The 17,128-nt window shown below is 46.1% G+C and overlaps 1 protein-coding gene across 4 annotated transcripts in view; it reads right to left on the minus strand.

Moving 5' to 3' along the window:
- Positions 1 to 457: 457 nt before the first annotated feature.
- TJP3 (tight junction protein 3) overlaps positions 458 to 17,128 on the minus strand; it is a 363,200-nt gene continuing 346,529 nt past the window's right edge. For 3 of the 4 annotated variants that reach the window (XM_069649427.1, XM_069649425.1, XM_069649426.1), the window contains exon 21: positions 1,205 to 1,454. In XM_069649427.1, coding sequence (XP_069505528.1) covers positions 1,343 to 1,454 — 112 coding nt within the window. In that variant the 3' untranslated portion in view covers positions 1,205 to 1,342. Of the gene's footprint in view, positions 1,455 to 17,128 lie in introns of all 4 variants that reach the window. The other variant, XM_069649428.1, reaches the window with a different exon arrangement.

Genomic DNA, 17,128 nt, shown 5'->3' on the forward strand with positions numbered 1-17,128 from the left:
CCGCAGTCCCCACACTTCTTGAATCCCGACCGCGGGGTTAGAAGAAGAAGAAGACATGATAATTTCACAAACCAAGTTCCAAGAACCGATAGAATCAGAAGAACCGAGGCGCGCCAGGATCTCCGAAGCGAACACGTTGGCAGAAAAAACGGAACTGAGGCTACGGGCGTTGTGCGTCCTACTTAAAACATCCGGTGACGTCGGCTCGACAGAGGCCCTCGAGGACAGCGTATCGACGTCATCGACGCAGGGCGCAGATGCCGAAAATTTTCCGAAGCAGCACAGCTGTGGCGATTACCTGTCATAGATGTGGAATACGTCGGAGGAACCAATCCCTTCGAAAGCATACATTTGCACTCCCTGCTAAAAGCAGGGAAAAGGGTCCTTTGCTAGCAGGCCAGTATCAACATTTGAGTCAAAGCTTGTGAGAAAAAGCCATCAAATATAGTACAACAAATGACAGTTGAAATGTTTAATTTAACACATATTGAAAACATTTTATCATCATTTATTACAAATAGACATGACAACCTTTATTGGTGGAATATATACAAACACACAGGATTAAAACTTGTTGGCTAGTGGGAAGACCGTGCAGCTCGCCAAGAGAATTTGTGGCATGGCGTTGGCTCAGTACAAAACAATCCCCGACGTATCCTGGAAGGAAGGCACTGAGGTGATGCCAGGTGCTTACACCTGTTCAAAGGTCCTACACACATACTCTGCCGCGTATTTCAGTCTGCCAATTTGGTGCTAGCCCGCAAATGTTGCAAACTAAATGGGTGGCTAGATTTCTTGCCCAGAGCCACAGGGGGCTGGAGCCAACTGCTGTTTTTGGATCACCTTTTTATTTTTATAAAAATGTATATTAAAAAACCTTATTAAAAAGATAAAGTTCTTCTTGAAGTGGTTATCTCCTTGTACACCTATAATGTGCGTAAATGCAAGTGGGTGATTGGGAGGAAGAGCAGGCGCTCCTGCAGCAGGAGCGTGGATTGCTCTGTGGTCCATCTGGACCCCTCCTCTCCCGAGTGAGGAAGGGTGGCTTCAGACCCACAGACCCAATCAAGTTCCTAGTCATGAACAGTCTTATTTTTCCTGTTAAAAGGATAACGTTGGGCCATCTTTGTACCTCAGGGAGTGGAACGTGGGCTGATTTAGGCCAAAGATGTCCCTCTGATCAGACACTGGCCCCCTTTGTCCCTCCCACCCCAACACTCCTTTGGAGTGATGGAACCCTTAGTATGTGGTCCTGTCGGGATGCATCACCAGTCGGGCTGAGGGTAAGTGAGGTGGGATTTGAAGCCATGAAGGTGAGGGAATCGCTGATGAGTGTTGAGAGTTAAAGGTCCGTAGCTGGGCCTCCCCAGCTGTACTCTTCCTCCTCTTCCTCTCCCGAGCTGTAGCTTCTGGCTCGGGTGAACTTCTTTTTCAGGGCGTCATGTTCATATTCCCTGTTGGGGGATGGAGAGCACAGTGTTAATGTATGCATTAAATAGCGGGGAGACCTCCTGTGAGTTCAGTGAGAAGGACAACAGAAGCAAGCCATCTACCGCTACTCACATGACCAGCAGGCAGACCACCAGAGTGCTGTAGTCGTGCTAGCAAAGTTACAGTGCACAGGAGCAATTCATAGGACAAGGGCGTGAAATCACAGTGAACCTTGGCACGTCTGGAATAACACATTGGCAACATGTAGCATCTCTTGGGATCTGGGAGTCACAGACAAACATGCAGGTGTAAAATGGGGGCCTCTTTATAGCTATGGGACCCAGGAGCGTACTTCTGGAAACCTCTACCCACAGACGGGGGTCTTACATTTCGCATCATAGAAGAAAGTTAGCTGTAGTACATACAAGTCTTCAGCTTTCGTATCTTCTTTGCTATAATAAATACATTTTGTTTTTTAAAGTAAAAGGACTCCCGGGAAGACAGCTCAGTGGCAACGTGCTCGCCTTGGAAGCAAGACGACACGAAGGTTGGATCCCCGGGTCCGCGCTTAGAAACGTCTGAGTATTTAAGCGTGTAATAAATAGGCAACTAAGACAAAAACAAAATAAAATCCTGTAACAGCGCCTCGATGCATACGGGCTGTGTGAGCGCTTTAAAAATGCAAAATAAATTACATAAAAAATAAAAACGCAATGTGGTCTTGTAACGCACATCAATTTCGTGGCCTAGTGACATGTCCATGGACTGGACCTAAAATCCACCTTTGTTGACCATCTTCAGATTTTTGGGAGTGGCGTGCATTGTAATGATTTGCAGGACTTTATAGGAGCAGGATTTCGTGGCATTAACTAAAAGTGTGCAGATTGGCAGACTTCACTTTACAATGCGAGTGACTGGTCTTAACTTTAGATGGGCATCCTGCATACTGAGATTTGGGGAGTAAATGCCATATCCCAGAGGCGGAAACAGAAAAGGTGTGAAAATCTGGGTGGGCAGGATCCTCCTCCCCGGAAGCTCCTGGGCCGTGTTCATCGCTGACACAGATGTGGGGGGCACCTACTGTGCTGCTGGAGACCGGCCAGCATTGTTGCCACTATTCTTCATTTGATGCTCAATGCAGGGACTATTCAGGCTGATCTTCTGAAGCTGTGTTCCCTACGAGGGACCCTGCTTTGTCCTAGTTGCAGTACTAAGCCTGGACCGCACCATCTACTGACCTGTCCCAAAAGGTCAGCATTGTGTCATCTCACCGCTTCTGCTGTGCCCCGGTCCACAGACTTGAGGGTCATCTCGTGGAGGTGCGCCAGTTCATCTACATCACTGGCCCATGCCTTCAATTGCCAGGGGCTCTTCCTACATTCCTTGTGCCTGCAGCCATAACCCGTGCACACCAAATGAGGGATATGACCTCTAAATCATTTGATCCTTTGACCCGCTGTCCATGCTCTAGCAACCTGATCAACTTTGTGGGGGGGGGGGGGTCTTCTGCCTTCTTTTCGGTCAAGGGTTCCTTTCCTCACCACCTGAGGCCTATGCCTGCAGATCTTTCTTAGGGGCACTACAGCCACAACGCTCTGCATCCAATTGTTTTAGTCATCACTGCATTCTTCTCCTGTGAATGTCCTCTGTGCCGACGCTTGAGCTGAATATCCTCCTATGGTGTTTCTGGTTAGCGTATTTCCTAAGATTGGCAATGCGCTTCAGAGGAGGTTAAGTTTGTAACCTTTGAAAACTATTATTGAAATGTCAGAATTGTTGACTGCTTGCATAGATTGCACTCTTGTGTCCCTACGGGCAACCCCACTGTTTCACTACCCCCATTTCTATCCTCAAGTGCATACATACCCTTAATGCAGGCATTTAATTTATGCAGAACACCCGTATATGAAGAGTGCATTTCAGTAATATACCAGTGGGCTCTACCCATAGGATGTGTGTAAACTGGTTCTCAATTCCACCGGGCCCTCCTGACAGTGAGGCCTTGACTGCTCGGTCACATTGAAATTGTGAGAGCGAGGATAACCTAACGGAATTCCTACCCCTGGTCCTTTCTAAGCCCTTACCAGAGGATGTGCGGACAAACTCTCCAACAGGCCTATTGGGACACTCAATTAAGAAAAAGTCCCTTTATTGAAACAATGCTTTTCAATGTAATATCACTTCCTCAAGGAACGTCTGAGATGCAAGTCTATTCTTGCGATGAAACATTAAAAAAAAAAATACTTAGCAACAATGCGGCATTAATAACTATTAAAAGACTTGCCGAAAAGTCGGTCTCCCAAACTGCCAAAATGGATCATAATAAGTTCTCTTTCAGACTCCTTCAATGACTCGTGAAAACGTGTTCAGCACTTAAGACATTAAAATCACTGGGAGATACTACACTGATTAAATCAAAGAAATCATGACATCAACTCTGATCAGCCGTCACAGATAAACTCTAGTCCAAGCATGACAAAGACATGGTTACGTTACAAATCTTGTATATTGTGCCAAATCCCCACAGTTCTTTCAAAGGGTCAATGCCAGTCTGTACATGAGTATATTATGCCCGTGCCCGGTGTATCCAAACCGCATAGGATAGGAAAAGGTAAGAGGTGAAGCGGCCAGGAAAAATACAGATGAAACAGAGGGGCTGAAACGGATGTGTGGCAGATACATAACCTACAACACAAATAGCCAATTCTTGAAGAGGCATGGCAGCAACGTTGGCTAGGCCTTTAAGATTCCACTTCAGGCGATCTGCAAAGTAGTGACACGGGCGAAACTGCACACATTGCCAAACAGAACGCCAGCAACGAATCTCAAGCCGGAGAGGCTGCAACGAGCACTGGTTTCAGTGAAGCCAAACTATTGCAGGTAATCACTCATTCACATTCTATTCCAGGTTTGCGCTCTGTCATTAGCTTGATCATTTGAGGTCGAGATTTGGCCCCAATTCTACTTCTTATGGATAGGAAAGTAGGAAGACGTCCCTTTATAGCTTTCTTAGCTCAATACTTCCCGTCTTATGTAGAGGATGTTGAATCCTTGTCCAGTAATTAATTATTTCAGATGTGTTTGGTTCTTGGGAGGCGTAAACCTCGTCCATCTCTGGGACATCAAAGGACGCGCACCCATGGGGTAAGTTCTGTTTGGCTCACTGGTATCTGGACACACAGGGTCCCCTCGTGACTGACTTGTAGCACCGATTTCTGTTTTGAAGAGAGAAAATGAGAATGGCCCAATCTTTATCCTTGATCAAACACACTTCACTAAAAGGGTTTCTTGGTGTGGCAGATCTGCTGATGTCCCAGGTCAGACTTCGAAGAGATGAGTTTTTCCAGTTGGGCATGGAGAATTGGCAACCATCAGTTGACGTTTGCCCATGCCTTTTCTGGAGGCAGGTTTCTGGCCATGGGTCACAAGGAAATGCTTCTTGGTGCTCCTAGGATTGTGAGAGGAAGCAGTGCTGACAGATTTAATCTTAAGGATAAAAGGGGAGGGGGCGGCACTCCTTGACACTTGTGTGCAACACAGCCCACCTCATCCACATCTCATTGGTTACAGGGAGAAAGTGCAGCAACGAGGATAGTCTCGGGAGGATAGCTCAGGGGCAACGCGCTCGCCTTGGAAGAAAGACGTCACTGAGCAACACCAGTTCGATCCCCGGGTCTGCGCTTAGAAACCTCAGGGTATTAAGCGTGTTATAAATAACCTATCAAATCATAATGATCTGGCCGCCATTGCTTGATCTGTTTCTTTCAGTCCCCGGTGAGCTCAACACTAGCATTCCTGCCTCTGGAGTTAGGTCACGAGGAGTGATTCTATCAGGGAATACTGGCTGAATACATTCTTCAATTGATAGCAGTGCCTTTGACCGATGTTCTGTGTTTATTTGGGATAACAGGGCACCCTATGTTTAAGGATCCAGAGCTAATGAAACCTCTGAGCTAATGTTAATGTGGGTGCCAAAAGACCAGTCTGGACACTGGTCAGAGACTTACTTTGGAAGCCAATTCCCGTCTGTGGCCAAAGGTAAAGGTGGTGACAAGGAACCAAAAAGAAGAGTCAAAACGGCGCCGGAATGATGGGGACGTGTAGACAGTGGGGTGCAGTGCAACCAACAGACGAGGTCTGAGGAAACGTAAAGCGTGCTCCAAAAGCTCCCACAGTCCCCATCTGCTGTGGCAAACGTGAAACTAAAAAGGCCATTAGGACAGTGAGGATAGGGCAGAGTTGAGGAGGTCCTGCTGTGGTGTTACCACACTTTCTTCCATTCATTTCAAAAGGGCTGTGCAAGACTTATATGTAATTGGTTATTTATAACGCACTTAATACCCAGAGGTTTCTAAGCGCGGACCCGGGGATTGAACATGTGTTGCTACGCATCGCCTTGCTTCCAAGACGAGTGTGTTGCCCCTGAGCTATCTTCCCGGTACTGTCTACAATTGGCTAAAATTGCTTACTTTCAAAGAGGGGAGGGGGGTAGAGATTTTTCAAGGTCCGGGCAGGGGCTTCAACCTCCTTGGAATGCAGAGGTGACATGTTTAGCAATAAAGGGAGGGTGGTGGGAGGAAAACGCAGTAAGAAACCACACCATGTGTGGTTAATTGGGCCCGAAAGCTTGAAGAGCGATTGTGCTCGACGCTAAGCTTTGTTGAAGAAGTCGGCCTGGAGCAGAGCCGAGGCAGCAGCACCATAGTGGGCGCCCCCTTATCCCACTGCTTGCCCCTCGGTTGTAGAGGGCGCAGGGAGAGGAGTTGCAGCTTTTCAGTCTGAGCTGCACAAGCGGGGGTCTTCCGTGGCACATGATCTCCGTGTTTTTGAGGTCGATGTATGATTTGTTCAGTACAGGACACTGGGGTCGTCACACAGGAAGTATACTGGGACTGTGCAAACTGGGAATCTTTGGATACCAGCCAAGTAGGATTTTCAAAACGAGAATATACTGTAGTGCCAGTTTTCAGCAGAAATGTTACTTTCAACTATGTGTTATATATTTTGCAGCGTGTAAGGTGTGTCTTTCCGTTTTTCACTGTGTTTGTGATGTTCTGCAACATTTGATAGGTTTACAAGCCCCACATCGGAGTGATGAAAAGCTAATGGAGCCGCACAGGAGACTTTCCATGAAAACGAAGGACCAACGCAGTCCATACAGACTTACATTCACTAGTGGTTTCAGTTATGCCCCTAAAACGGCATGTTTCTGTACTTGCCAGTGTACAATTAAACCACGTGTTCTGCAGAAGCTGCCTAAACTCGAAATACAATGTGTTGCTCTTTATTACATATGTGGTTTAAATGCGGTCTGAAATGGTGAATAAAGCGTGCATTTATTTGTTGCAAAGATACCATTGTTTACATGTAAGCAATTGACTTTTTCACTTGTTCTGCTCTCTGGTAACTACGAATTGACTCCTGGCCTTTTTATTCCCTCGTTTGGCATGATGCCTACCAAACTTGGAATATATCACTGGGATTGTAAGCACTGGTAATGATACAGGATATGATATATGGCATTTATAACGAGCCTATACACAAGTGTTTCAAGGCGCGATGAGGCAAGAGAGGGGAACAAGGGGACATGCAAGGATCCTACTAGGCCAGGCGTCATTCAGATGGCGTAAGTGCAAGGGAAAGGAGGGATGGAAAGTTCAGTACATCGGGATAGATAAGACAAGAAATAAAATAGCGGCCAGTAAGTGGCAAGTGGAAGGGGAAGTAAGTGCGACATCAGCTATGGAGGTCTGGTGGCGGGACTGAAGGGATACAGAACAGTCCCAAAGTGTGGGGGGTTGCCAGGTGGGCAGTGCAGGTGTGTGACGCTGGTGGGAGAGCGACCTGGGCCTGGAATCAGAAGGGTGTCCAGGTAGCCAGTGCAGTACTGGTTTCAGCCAGGGGTCAGCAGAGGAGAGGAGGAGAGAAGGCAGAAGCAAAGAGAAATGTTTTGAGGTGTTTCCTGAACCAAGATGTTTCTCCTCAATTTTAAGGGAGGCTTTTCCAGAGGGAGGCACCAGCCGAGGAGAGAGATCTACCCCCAACTCGTTGCTTGGAGAAGCAACTGACCGTGAGGGAGTTGGAGGCAGATGAGCGAAGAGCTCAAGAAGGAAGATACTAGGAAGAGCGAGTTAGAGGTATTGAGGCCCCAGAAACCAGAAGGCCTTGTGGACAATGCAGAGGGCTTTGAACTTAATCCTCACAGCCACTGGGTGCAAATGCAGAGATTTCAGTCCTGGAGAGATACGATCCCTGGGCTGGAGGCCAAGGACAAGTCTCGCAGTCCTGTTCTGGATGAGTTGGAGAGGGCGGAGAGTAGAAGCAGGCAAATTTAGAAAGAGGCTATTGCAGTAGTCCAGCCTAGAAAGAACCAGGGCTCTGGAGACAGTGAGCTTCTGGGGGAAGGAGAGGAAAGGCAGAATACCTGTGAGGAGGTGCAGCTGGTAGTGTGACTTCTTGGAGACGTCAGAGATGTGAGGAGAGAAGGAGAGTGTGGAGTCGAAGATGACCTGGTTTTTGGCTTTGTAGGTGGGAACAGGAAGAGGACTAAGAGAGGCCGGCCGGAGAGCAACAGGAAAGGAGGGAGTGGGCGTGCCGATGAGGAGAATCTCAGTCTTACTGGCATTAAGGCAGAGGTCATTGGCAGCACACACTCTCCTGGATAGCAGACAGTCAGAGATGAGAGGAGGAGTTTGAGGGTAGCCTGAAAATGAGCCGAGTGTCATCCGCATAGCACTGAAAGTTGGGGCAGAGAGCGGCGATGCGGTGGGCAAGGAGTGCCAGGTATTGGTTGAACAGCCAGGGAGAGAGATTAGACACCTGTGGGATACCACAGGCAGAGAAAAAGGTAGCAGAGAGGAAGGACCCAAGTTGGATCTGGGAGGGTCGGTCAGAGAGGAAATTAGTTAGCCGAGCCAGAGCCTGACCAGTGATACCCAGGTTATCACAGAGATGGTTGTGCAGGATGGCATGGTTGACGGTGTCAAAGGCAGATGAGAGATCAAGCAGGTTGAGGACACAATGGGTGTTAGAGTCAAGATTGGAGAGCAGATCTTCACAGGTGGTCAGGAAAGCAGTTTCCGTGCTTCTGGCAGCTCTGAAGCCAGACTGATGGTCGTGGAGACAGCCAACAGATTCAGTATGGAGATTGAGCTGGGAGATGGCCAGTTTCTCCAGGAGCTTGCCCAGGAAGAGAGTGATGGAGATTGGGTGATAATTAGCCGGGCATTAGGGGTCAGCAGAGGGATTCTTAAGAAGGGGGTGTACAAGGGAGGACTCCGGTGGTCAAGGAGTGATTGCAGAAATCAGCAAGGGCAGGAGCCAGGGAGTTGATGTGGTCCTTGATAGTTTTGGAGGACCCGGGGTGAACCTATTTCAACAAGACTTTCATAGATCGGACTTGTCTAGAAACCTCATCTGTGGAGAAAAGGGGAGGGAGGAGGTGTGGCTGTAGGAGGACCAGAGGAAGAGCAGGGAGTAGGGGAAGGGAGGGGTTAGGCAGAGAGTGAGGACAGGATTTCCTGGGTTTTAGAGACGAAATGAGAGGCCAGTGCCGCCGTGCAGAGGGCCTGGGAAGGGACAGGGGAGATAGAGACTGCGACAGGATTGGCCAGTTCCTTGCCGATTTTAAAGAGTTCAGCCGAGTTGTTAGATGCCACAAAGTACTGGGACTTGATGGAATCAGAGTATACTGGGGTTGCACTGGCATTTGGAAAACCTGGCCTGTCGCAGTCTATTGCTTGCAGAAGAAACATGCTATAGAAATGCAGTGCAGCAAAGGGGCAGCCCTTCTCGCCCTGCTGGACAATCCATCCCTCAAACATGTTGTCAGAGTCGAATACAGTATTTACATTTGTGCAATTATCTAGTGTCTCACACTTTTCCTACATGTACATTGTGCAAGGAGACTCTACATATATTAGCAACATTTGTATTTTAACAACAGCCCACACATGTTCAGAAAACTTCTCTGCCTCTTCAGAGCTTGATGTGACTCCTCAGGAAAGTAAGCAAAACGGCGAAAGGATAGGGGGCATTTCTCTGTTCCCCATATCAGTGAAACATCCGGCTGCAGGGCTTCCCTTCAGACCATTTCCATTATACAGCATTTGCTTACCTAAATTAAATGCTGGAACATGTAGTTAATTGATTCACAAATCTAACAGAAGTGCCTCCCAGTCCTCACTTGTACATATATCTCTTTAGTAAGGGTCAGTCTTGGAAAGCGGTCCAGACTGTGGGCTCAAAGGTTTAAAGGATCTAGAAGACAAGAGATGCTATCAGGCTGTACTGGCTATTGGCTATTGGCAATAATTATCCACGTAATGCCGAATTAGTTTTGCTTCCGAGCGCTACAATATGCGCTGTTACCAAATATAATGAGTACATTTATTTTACTCTGAGGAGCGAGTGAATGTCTGAGTTTACCCTTCCAGGATTCACACGTACTGACTGCAAGCTGGCCACATGACCAAGTTGAGCAGTTACCTTTCAGAGCTATTCATCCAGTCAATAGACTAAACATAATGTAGTCTTTTTGTTAGATCATTTCTGCCATTTTGGCAGCCCCGTGAGGCACGGGAAGGGGCAATTGAGAAACAAGTCTTTGGAAGATAATAGCAGCAGTGCTTTAAGTGGCATTCAAACTTGAGCTGGGGCACTTAGAGGGCAGGGGGTCGGTGCCGCAACGAATGCTGCCTGTTAGGCCATTTTGCAAAAGGGCCGGGTCGTGGCATAACGGGCAGCAGTCAGGTAAGGTAATTGTTGCCTCATTTAACTGCGGCGCTGACCCACTGCCAGGCACTCCTTTCACTAGAGATGCAGGGGTCATCACTCTCTCACCTAGGGTGCGAGGGTGATCATCCCCGTCTCTCTAATCTCAATGTCAAATCATCTTAATTTCGGCTGTACACCATAAAAGCAGGGCAAACAATTGTACACTCAAGTAAATGAAATCACACAGCAGATTATAGACACAATTTCATCCAACTGAGCTAATATTGATACACAAAATATGAAAAGCCAAGATTTCAACATCATATTTCATCAAGCTTTAAAACAGAACTATATATAGGCTTGCATACATGACAAGTCACCCTTTGCACAAGCACACCTCGGCTTGAAGGCCTGATTGACTGCACATTCTGTTAAATGCTCTCCCTTGTCTTAAAGGCAGCAAATACAAACAGCATTAACAGAACATGGTGTTGTGCATATTTTCAAAGCGGTCACCGCACGCCTAGTATTGATCACAGATGAACTTAACAAAGGGGTCAGTCATTTAGGTTTCAGGGTTTTGTACAATGGGCTGGACAACAAAGTGCAGTTTGTCTTCCACCAGGGTGGGACATACTGGACAGAAACCAGGCGATCCCTTTCTCCAGTGTCTAGTTAAATTTGCAAGGGGGTGAATACCCAGGCGCAATTTGGTATAGAGAGATTTCTTCTTCATGCCTACTGGGTAATCCAGATAGGTCTGCATGGCTGGGCCAGATTGAAACACCAGATAGTTCGCTGACAGTCGGCCAGAGGAACAGATATCCAGTTTTGTCCCCATATCCCATTCATAAAATGTTCCCTTAAGTACTGCTTTGGACCGTGGATGGATATTAGAGGGGGTCAGACCACTGAGTCTAAATCCAATGCGGTCGGGGGATTTTTAACACGTTTCAACCATGGTAGGGATGTAGTACCATCCACGGCCATCACATCTGCAAAGCCCTCTTTATACGAGTCCAATTCATCCAAAGACCAGATCTTAAGCCAACAGAGGAAGGATTTAATCATGACCTCCTATTTAATTCACACATGCCCTACTTCAAGGGCTAGTGGTTCAGATGGAGCACTGCCTGCAAGCCCCAAGAGGAGCTTTAAACATTTGTTTTCGGTTATCTGCAAAGGTGTGCATGGAGTTAGGCCAAACAGTTCTCCATAGACTAGAGCAGTGATAGCTTGGGGCTTGTATACCATCATGGCCGAGGAAATTGCCCCTCCCCCCCATAACGAGCTGAAAAACCAGCTGGCCGATGTTATGTTACTCTTTTGAATCTGTTTGGCCCATTTCAGATTTCTGGCAAATGTCATTCCCAAATATTGAAAAAACGCCACAATGGTCAGCAAGGACTTACTGAAATAGAACGTAGGATTTGCTCTGAGAGGGCAAATTGTAGGGCGGCACATCCAAGCTTTGGTTTTTGAATTATTTATGATCTGGCCTTGAGCCGCACACAGTGTTCCAAAGGTCGTCAATTGGTGTTGAGACCTACAGGGCTCTTTTTAAGGAGCACTGCATCATCTGCAAAAAGTAGGATACTCCACTTTGCAGGGCCCAATCTCTGGGCATCCAGAGATGACACAGACATTCCATGAACTAAGCAGTTTCTATATAGGAGAAACAGGAAAGGGGCCAATACACAGCCCTGTCTTGCGCCTATATTTACTGGAAGTGGATTTTACAGTTTGCACCCATTTTTGTATCCAACGCACATAGTTGCTGCAGTACAGGGCCATGATGAGTTTGCTGAGTGACGTAGTGTAGAGGTCCCAACTAAAGCCTGCACTCCAACCGTCCATTTTGAAGTACAAGGAACGTTCACACCGAAATAGGTGACGTATGATGACCAAATAAACCAGCAGAGAGCCGCAGTAGGGCTCTGTTCAGTACCTATCAGAAGAACAGCACCTATTGAAGTACCAATACCAAGAAAGCCATGGACAATAAGGTATCCATTAAGAAAACCGTATCAACAAATGAAAGGAAACGAAGATCGTCCGAGTACAGTCCCTGAGGAAACTAAAAAGGTCTTAATGGAAGACGAATGTTGATGTCACGAGAACCCAGACTGACTCCTATATAGAAGAAATGACGACCAGAGAATGGCATAAAGAGACGAAAACGCCATGAACAAGGATATCGTGAACCTAAAGTGAAAGGACAATGTCAAAATGTAAAATATCTTAAATTGTAAGCAAGATGAAGATAGTCGACCAGTTTACGCATGTATATATAATTGAAACTGCAAGCCAGCTAAGAAAACCGTGCGGCTTGCTATGCTTAGTAGAAGGATAGTGCGGCAAGCACCAATATACATAATCTACCTCAAAGGAAGTACGTTATGCAAGTGTAATTCCACTTTGCACAAGAAGCAGAAACAACCCAGGTTACTAAAGGCCACACGAGAAAAAGCTTCATATTTAGCAAAATCGAGAAGAGACGGCTGAAACTAAACTCAGGAGAGGCAACCCGTGCCAGGAAAGCCAAGGTCGTATCAGTGGAAGAGACGAACAGTAGCTACATTTAATTGAAACTAAGAACAGAACATCCTGCTTCTGAAAGGGCAAGATAAGAAGACGAAGACAGGTGGTGGGTAAAAACAAAAATCAAATACACAAATTATGTGGAAAAGAGGCAAATTCACGGTGTCCGAATCACGTGACCAGCCGAACAAGAAGAAGCGAGAGCTCACACCTATGCATGGCACCAGGCCAGACAACGATATCAGAACTTTTCCAGACAGAAGATGCAGTCTCGAGGCCAACCACAGTGAAATAATTGACACATGGCTACTAAAGTGATGATTGATTGCAACAATAACTGGAGAAAGGTCATGTAACTAAGGGGCACCCAGCACCTGGCGACAATTCTGCGTGCTGCTAAGGAAAGTGGAAAAGTATGCATGGGGTTGGTGCCAACCCAATCACAATGGGCCTAATAATCTCAGGTCCTATAGTTAGTAGAACCAATGGGACGTCATACTTTTAGTGACGTCGACAGTAGTCATTTATGAAGGAAGGGCTTAGATGCCCACCTGACAGTTTTTACCCAATCCCCTCACCATATACAGATATAGTACCTATATTAAAGTTAACTTTCCAGAACCAATAGAATTGCATGTCAACTTTTGAGTGTTACACGTCAATGATGACGAGTTGTCAGGATAAATGTCATGATTTTTATGAAGTTCATTGGAGATGTGAAGCGAGAAGGAAGATCACGCATCCGCTGATATTCATGAGATTCCCCGTTTTTTGTACTTGTCATTAAACTGACTCTCTTTGCCAAACCATTGATTTGTCCTGATTGATTGGTGTTGAAGTATATATCTGCACCCCCCATCCATCTCAAGGGTGCTGCTATCTTGTCTTAAAGTGCTTCTGAGCAAACCCCGACTATAGGTCGGTTGGGGGTCTTGGAGCACATTTGGTAGCAGAGGATGGTTATCGATTAGACAAGACCCCCATTGACCGTCGACACAAAGTAACTCTAGGCCCTCGGTAATATCACAAGTCCTTTGCCAATCAGCTGAGTAGACCGTGAAGCTCCCCGTAGACAGTGGTAGAGTAAAAATAAAATCAGCAGAAGGAGGTCTGAAGGGACCTGTGCTTCCCCACATAACCCCTTCCCACTCCTAGGGGCAGCTGAGCGAGAGAAAAGCTGGAGAAGGCGGTGATCCTGAGCATCCAGAGAGGAAACATGCGAACAGTGAGTGAAAAGACTAATGCTTTGGCAAAAAGCATACACCTTAGAACAAGTAAGGGAAAAGGTAACGGAGGGAGGCGGGAAAACAAAATATAGTCAGAAGTAGAGAAGAATGTATAAATACATGGGGAAGGAAATAATGACTCAAGAATAATTAAGTAGACAGAGAGAGGATACCGGGGAAGACACCCCGAGAAGTGAGAGGATTCACCTAATTCCTACGCTTTTAATATAAGCGGCTAGACGAAACCTGCAGCCAGAGTCCCAAACAAAGGGCAACAAATAGGTCACCACAGCGATTAAAGATGCTTTTTGTGAAAGGGATGGGTGTAAACTCCATGTCAGGGTAATAATATTAGAGGCAGAGGTATATGTGGCCAGCTTGAGTTTGTCTAGTCTGTCGACGTCTGTCTTATGTGTTGTTTGTTGTGATGTCATAAGTCAAAACTTTTCCTTAGAAGAACTGACATAAGATTTACACGATTAAATAACAGATATTGTAGTATACGAATTGATGTTTATTGAGTAAAATAGAAGATATAAAATTTTGTGGAAATAAAAGGGGATTGGAGCTTGCAGTGATTGGTGCTCGCTCATATTGCTGGAGTTGTTTAAATCATATAAAGCATTAACAAGTGTTATATAAAGAGAAAGGGAACAGATTTAAGCATGGGAGACATAACTCCATTAGCACACCTGTGCAAACAGTTGCCGAAACATGCGCCTAAACTGAAAAAGTACAGTGCAGAATGGGTTAAAGGAACCGCCCACAAAATGTTTATGCCTTGGCCACAGGAGGGCGGATTATGATCGAAAGCTGTTTGGCAACACATGACAACATACTTGCATGCCACATACACAGGCAAAAAGTTAGACAAATGCCTAGCTAGTCTAGAGTTGTGGAAAAAGTATCAACAAGACAAGGACGAGGAACCGCCATTAGACTGGATACTTAACGTATGCACAGAGGGGGGGGGGGGTGAGGCGCCCTCAGCGCCACCCGCCCTATCTGAAACAAAAATTAAAAATAAGGAGGAAGGGTTATACCCGCTCAGGGAACTTAAAGCAGCCACGGGGTATAGCAACCCAGCATATGAGTCACCTACACAGTGTAGTTACGAAGAGAGAGAGAGAGAGAGAGAGAGAGAGAGAGAGAGAGAGAGAGAGAGAGAGAGAGAGAGAGAGAGAGAGAGAGAGAGAGAGAGAGAGAGAGAGAACACCTGCAAAGTCCCAAGGGACAAGGAGAGACGCGATGATGAGAGAAGAGACCAGACAAGCACATCTCTCGAGGCAGAGAGAGAAGGCAAAAGATGGAAAGGAAGCGAGGATAGAACTGATGAGATAGCATTTGCAAAGAACGAATGGATGGGAGGGCAGATTTTATTGAAACTCGATGGCAAAGGCATTGATGACGCAAAACAAAGGAGAAGTTAGACTATTTATAGAGAAGGAAAAAGAAAAAGGATTGAGAGACGAAAGAATAAAGAAAAAAGATAGGCAGAGACGAGAACAGTTATATCGCGAAGAGCAAGAAAGGCAACATGATCGTAAACAGAGAGTAGCCAATGACCAAAAAAAAGACAAGAGCAGCGAAGAATAGAAGAACAAAGGATACGAGAGAAAAGAATAAAGAGAGGATGGGATGAAGGGATCCGAAGGGCAAATGAACGAAGAGATGCAAAGAAAGAGGAAGAAGATAGGGTCTGAGAAGAAGCGAGGAAGCGCAGAGAATTAGATGACTATGTAGAACGTAAGCAAAGACAGAGAGCACGCAATCTTGAATATCTGGAAAGGGAGGTTATAAAACCTGATCCAGTGGTATACTGGGAGGACATAGAAGAATTCTTTCCTGAGTACGATTCGGTACTAGGCACATCTAGGGCAAATATTGAGGATGACTTTTCGACACCAGAAGCATCGGAGAAACGATTGATAGGATATATGATGAAATGGGGCTAGAACAAGTACCCCAAGGGGAAGGGGAAGACGAGCACCTAGAGAGCACTTAGCGTTACGATGCTGAGGACATCTCCCAAAGTAGTGGAAATAGAGAACTGTCCCTAGACAGGTTGGAAATAAGTAGGAATAAAGATGATGCAAGACATTGCACAAGTTGGGCGCAGACAATGTCTGCCACCGAAAGAGAGGGACATGAGGAAAAGGAGGAAGAGAGGAGACGTGAAAAACGATTCCCAGGAGGGAAAGGGATAAGATGGCTAGATTCTAGTGAGTCTGCACGAAGGGCATTAGAGTCAGCCACACAGTCAGACCGACACGAAGAAGTATCTCACGGTCAAAGGTGGGTGTCTCTGTGGGATGTTTTAACCCACTAGGCTCTGCCCTGCAACATCCATGTGTGCTTGTGGCACCAGAATCAGCAAAATGGCCGTGAAAACCCCATGCGCGCCAAAACCTATGAAAATTGCACTTTGAAACCCGAAAAGATGGCTGCCAAATATACTTTGCCTGTTGACAGTAGTGGAAAGAAGACCTCACTGCTGAAACATGCTACTGGGCTGCCCAACATGTAAAAATGGAGCACAGATGAAAGGCAGTGCTTTCTTGAAAGAAAACCAGAAATTGCTCCTAAATCCCTTTCTTCTCGGTTGCTGAAAATACATAATACCGGTCCAAAACACCACAAAACATCCAATATTTTTGCTGGGTGTACCCATCACTTCATTTAAGGAATCATTGTGAACACACAATGTCAGGAAAAGCGGAATCTGTCATGAAAATATCCACAGTAAAAAAAGTGTGCTTGCCTGTGAAAATCTGTCGAAATATGGGCGCAGTGCCAGCGGCTGCCTGTATGACAGCTGTCATTAGTTGCATCAGAAGCTTAAACTTGTGCAATTGAAATCAAATGTCTATAAATTAAGTGACCTGTTATCAAAAGTAATATAGGTTGCAACTATTTAATATCCGTGGATTAGAGACTGGAATTAGAGTTAGAGTTCTATTTGCCTGTTTTAAAATTGCAAGTTTATTTTCAACAAAGAAAAATTTAACAAAGTGACTTTTAAAGTAAGCCTGATGCAAGCCAAAACTACAATGCAACTCCCCCACTGGGCAAGGCACCTCCCTTATGCTCTCTGGACCAGGAACTCACATTCAGGTGTTGGTTAAGAGAGGAGGGGCACTGGGGCTGCTCCTGGGAGAGACAATGGACCTTCCTTGACTGAAAGGCTATGCAGATTGTAAAGTGTCAACGGTGGC

The sequence above is a fragment of the Ambystoma mexicanum genome, chromosome 1p (assembly GCF_040938575.1).
Source record: "Ambystoma mexicanum isolate Mex_15411 chromosome 1p, UKY_AmexF1_1, whole genome shotgun sequence".
In the NCBI taxonomy this organism is placed as follows: Eukaryota; Metazoa; Chordata; class Amphibia; order Caudata; family Ambystomatidae; genus Ambystoma; species Ambystoma mexicanum.